Source organism: Ursus maritimus, unplaced genomic scaffold, assembly GCF_017311325.1.
Source record: "Ursus maritimus isolate PB19 unplaced genomic scaffold, ASM1731132v1 scaffold_15, whole genome shotgun sequence".
In the NCBI taxonomy this organism is placed as follows: Eukaryota; Metazoa; Chordata; class Mammalia; order Carnivora; family Ursidae; genus Ursus; species Ursus maritimus.
Window position 1 is genome coordinate 3,382,691 of NW_024423897.1, and position 4,945 is coordinate 3,387,635.

Below are 4,945 nucleotides of genomic sequence, written 5' to 3' on the forward strand. Positions count from 1 at the left end.
CAGGCCTGGTGCTGGCGCCTGGCTCCAGCAGTCGGGGTCTGAGTGCTCTGAGCCTCCGGGAGAGCCGCGCAGTGGTCCACACTCCATCGCCCTAGCCCGGAGGCCACAGGTCCTAGAAGTATGGATTTGATGAGGGGCTGTAGAGGTCCTAGTGTTAGGCCCGTGCTTACTCGGGTTGCATCCTTCCCGGCGGCGCTGCCGGAAGGCTCGTAGTCCCGCCTGAGCACCCAAAGGTCCATGTTCAGGACAGACACCACCGTGTCCCTCTACTGTGTGCTTTTCCTTGGCACTTTGAGCGCGAATTACAGAGTTGCGGGCTGTGAGCTGCGGCCTTGGCTTGCCTTTGCCCGCCCCCCCCCCCCGCTCCCCGCGCACCTTTCTTCTAGTCCAAGCAATTCTTCCCTAGTCCCCAACTCATCTTCCACTAAGAACCGAGCCGTCCAAGTCTCCATTCTTAGCAAGGACCCGAGCCCCACCTGCACCTTCCCATCACAAACCTGGGTCGTGGCTTGTGAAAATCGAAGCTTTTCCCCTGACAAGCCTTGCCAACCCCAGGTATAGAGTAAGGAGGCGACCTTAACCTGGGGGCCATTCTACCTTCCTGGATCCTGAAACTACACAAAATAAACTGCCTCTCTGCAGTGTTCTGGGGGAGAGGGGATGGCCCAAGCTGTCATCAGATCTCCCAAGGGATCCAGAGGGGTGAGGGGGATCAGCACAGGATCTGCCCCGCAGCTCCATTTGTCTGACAGGAGATTCCCTACCTTACTGACCCCAGGGCTAAAAATTAACACCCGGTTGGCCTTGCCCTTCCCCGGAGCACCTGGATCAGCTGCCACCAGGTTCCCAACTAGGACCCAGCCCAGAGACCTCTGAGAAATCGGGCCAGGCTGGGCTCCAGGGAGCCCCACCTGCCTGAGAGCTAAACCTGGGCCACGCCAGTGGGCCTGGGGCCACAGAGGCCTGGAAGCCTTGCTACTAGGCAAAGGGGCAGGGGCAAGTGAGAGGCAGGAATGGTGGGTCCCAAAAAAGGATCAACTAAGCGGCTGGAAGCCAGGATGCCCTAGAAGACAGATCTCTTCTAGGAAGCTGAGCTTACTGGGTGGGATTCTGGATTTGTTTCATTATTAAGGGGAGGGTCATTTCTTTAAGAGGAGATTGATAGTGACTGACGCCCCCTGGAGTGTGTGTGTGTGTGTGTATAACTTGCACTACTATTATAGAAGGTGGCCACCCACCACCCCATAACCACCCACCTTGCCCCCAGGGCCTGGGCTGCTGGGGAAAGGGGGACTACCGGGGCAGGACTGGCCCTGTAAGTCAAGCCAAACAGGACCCCAAAATTGTCCAGAATCTCCCCCTCCTGTCATCACCCCAAAGCAAACCTTCTCCCCCATGCTTCTCTTCTTATACAAACTCTTCCTTGCATAAAAAAGCCTTTAAGATTCCTGGAAGTGACTCCCCTCCTCCAGATCCCACACCAATCCTTCACTCTCCCATTCTGCTTTAGGTGCTGAGGAAAATTTCTTCAAATCCCAGATCCACCCAGAGGCCAGATTTGGAGAAGAATCAGGTCCTTTCCCGGGTATGCTCTTCGATGGGGTTTTCAGGCTAGTACTATGGAGAAATGTCAGGCTGCAGGAGCAATGGGAGAGCCTTCCAAATGCCTCGCGGCCCCTTTAAAAAGCTGAACAGGATTTTTTTTTTTTTTTTTTTTTGAGCCCTATGACTATATTAGGTGACACGAAACTGCTCATCGCTCCTGTCATCGGGGCCCCTGGCCCAATGGCAGGCTGAGTCCCCCTCCTCTGGCCTGGTCCCGCCTCTGCTGCCCCTTGTGCTCCGCACTACCTGCCGCCTGGCCACAACCCGAGCTGGAAGGCGGGTGCGCGGGCGGGCGGCGGGCACCATGCAGGGAGGCTGCCAAAGGCCGTGGGCAGCGCTGCTCTCTGCCGCCCACCTGGCGCTGTGAGACGCGCGCTGCCACCATGTTCCCCAGCCCTGCGCTCACGCCCACGCCGTTCTCGGTCAAAGACATCCTGAACCTGGAGCAGCAGCAGCGCAGCCTGGCTGCCGGGGAGCTCTCGGCGCGCCTGGAGGCCACGCTGGCGCCCGCCTCCTGCATGCTGGCCGCCTTCAAGCCAGAGGCCTACGCGGGGCCGGAGGCCGCCGCGCCCGCCCTGCCGGAGCTACGCGCCGAGCTGGGCCCCGCGCCCTCGCCCGCCAAGTGTGCTCCTGCCTTCCCAGGCGCCCCCGCCTTCTATCCGCGTGCCTATGGCGACCCCGACCCCGCCAAGGACCCTCGAGCTGATAAGAAAGGTGAGGAGGAAACACAAGCCCCTTCTCCCTCCTGGGGTCGCTTTTGTGTCCCCAACCGCCGCCGAGAAATTCTGGCCTGGGTGGAGGAGACGCGAGTGCCTGGGCGGAGGGCCGAACACAGGGGGCTCCGAGTGTGAGAAGCGAGGTCGTAGTCAGGGCCCCTGAGCCCCGCGTCCAATCGGAGGTTTAGAAGAAATGCTGGATTGAGACGATCAGAAACAAGAGAAATACAATTTTTTATTTGGCCTAACAAAGCCCCAGGAGGCAGCAGCCTTGCTCAACGAAGTTAGCGATCGGTTTGTAGTATAACAGATAACGAGATATTCTCTATATCAGGGTTTTGGGGTTTTTAAAAAATCCCTTTTGGATTTAAGGGTCTTTTTCAGGATCTGCCGAAAGCAGCTAAACAGAAGTTAAAATGCCACACGCCAGACAAACTTTTGCTCACAACTGGAGAAGGGTCCAGGACCTTCTCTATCCTACCCGTAACCCGGGTTTCTGGGGCTTTTCCTCCTTTGTGCCAGGACAGTGGAATCTGTGGGCACAAAGGCCTTGATTTAAAAACGAGATACTTCGGACTCTTGGGAACTGATTAGCAGCTGATTAGACGCTACCAGGGTCGAGGGGTTCTCTTCTGGAAAATAGAAAATGCTGCGCGACTCAAGTCTAGAGGCAATGGAGGAGAGGACCGCAGAAGGTGATGGGATCGTCGCACAAGCCAGCCCCGGGTTGGGGAGAGAGGAGAGGCGTGCGGGGCCGCAGAATGGGCACGTTGGGAAGACCCTGTCCCAACACAGGGTCCGCGCGAATCCGAGGTGGCAGGGTGCGCTGGGCGAAGGGCCGCCGTGAACCCAGAAGAGATCTTTCTAGCCTAGAAATGTTTGTCTAGGAGCAGAGGGAAGGCCTGGGGACAGCTGCCGGCGGGTCAATTCAATTGACCGCTACCAATTCGAATCCAACTCGAGTAGGCGGGCAGGGCAGGATCCGAGGCTGCCTGCCCACCCGCGGCTTCTTGGGCGCTGAACAAACCCCGTGGCGGCTGCGCGGGAGTCTTAAATCAGCAAACCAACACCTTGTGTTTCTTCAGGGTTCCATAATTTTGAGACAGTGTGACTGATCCTGGAGAGAGGCCTTGGTCTCCCTTCATTTAAATTCTCAAACCACTGTAGCCCTAATTTAATTCACCCCCGGGCATCATCCGGTTTTATTTTCTTTGCAGCCTGAAATCTTAAATCACTGCCCATCTCCCACACCAGAATCTGAACTCCCCGAGGGCACGGACCTCCCTTGTGTTAGGTTCTACAGTGCCTAGAGCCATGCTTGGCGTATAGTAAGCATTCAACAAATGCTAATTGACTGCAGGTTGGAAACAGAGCTGTCCGCGGCGCCCAGCTGGGCGCTCCAGGCAGCACGGGATGACACCCACTAGGGCTAATTACCCGCCAGGCGCTCCGCGGATCGGGCGGCTCTGACCTGACCGAGCGTCCCTCTGCCCCTCTGTTTCCCCGCAGAGCTGTGCTCACTGCAGAAGGCGGTGGAGCTGGAGAAGCCGGAGGCCGACGGCGCGGAGCGACCCCGGGCGCGACGGCGGAGGAAGCCGCGCGTGCTCTTCTCGCAGGCGCAGGTCTACGAGCTGGAGAGGCGCTTCAAGCAGCAGCGGTACCTGTCGGCGCCTGAGCGTGACCAGCTGGCCAGCGTGCTGAAGCTCACGTCCACGCAGGTTAAGATCTGGTTCCAGAACCGGCGCTACAAGTGCAAGCGGCAGCGGCAGGACCAGACTCTGGAGCTGGTGGGGCTGCCCCCGCCGCCGCCGCCGCCGGCCCGCAGGATCGCGGTGCCAGTGCTAGTGCGCGACGGCAAGCCCTGCCTAGGGGACTCGGCGCCCTACGCGCCAGCGTACGGTGTGGGCCTCAATGCCTACGGCTACAACGCCTACCCCGCCTACCCGGGTTACGGCAGCGCGGCCTGCAACCCTGGCTACAGCTGCGCCGCTGCTTACCCGGCCGGTCCGCCCCCGGCGCAGTCGGCTACGGCCGCCACCAACAACAACTTCGTGAACTTTGGCGTCGGGGACTTGAACGCGGTGCAGAGCTCCGGGATCCCGCAGGGCAACTCGGGAGTGTCCACGCTGCACGGTATCCGAGCCTGGTAGGGAAGGGCCCTACCTGGGGCGCCGCCACCGATCCCAGCTCTAGAGAGGGACACTGAGCCTCGGGGGAGGGAGGGCCCCTGACGTGTCTCCACGTCCCTTGGATCTCACATTCACTCCCGCAGGGGCCTCGGAGCTCTTTCCGTCCCAGGCGCCTTTGTCCCCAAGCGCGGGAGAGTTTGTGGCCGCGTTTACAGAGCTTGCGGCGATTGATCCCGCAGCCTGGTGCCTTAGCCGTCGCCCCCAGAGTGCCCTCCAAACGCTCACGGGCACCCCCAACCGGCTAAACATGGGCCAGTTGGGCCCAGGAGCCCGGGTGCACCTTTCTTCGAGCCTGGGCCCGGCGCCCGGGCCCTTGCTGCCTTGCCGCTGCCCACCCACCCGTATTTATGTTTTTACCTGTTGCTGTAAGAAATGGGGATCCCCTTCTCATTAAAGAGAGTGCGCTGATCCCGCCTGTGTCCTTCTTTCAGCTTG

General features: G+C 59.7%; 1 protein-coding gene across 1 annotated transcript; it reads left to right on the forward strand.

Moving 5' to 3' along the window:
• The first annotated feature begins 644 nt into the window (after nt 1-644).
• Nucleotides 645-4,506, forward strand: NKX2-5 (NK2 homeobox 5). The gene is made up of 2 exons (XM_040630197.1): nt 645-2,319; nt 3,831-4,506. Exons 1-2 carry the CDS (start codon nt 1,989-1,991, stop codon nt 4,469-4,471), a joined length of 972 nt encoding a protein of 323 aa, XP_040486131.1. The 5' UTR covers nt 645-1,988; the 3' UTR covers nt 4,472-4,506.
• Nucleotides 4,507-4,945: the final 439 nt, after the last annotated feature.

Excerpts from the sequence above, each read along its gene's own strand:
- NKX2-5 (XM_040630197.1), top strand. The coding sequence starts at position 1,989 with ATGTTCCCCAGCCCTGCGCTCACGCCCACGCCGTTCTCGGTCAAAGAC. Across the intron at positions 2,320-3,830 it reads CCCTCGAGCTGATAAGAAAG|AGCTGTGCTCACTGCAGAAG; the intron begins GTGAGGAGGAAA and ends GTTTCCCCGCAG.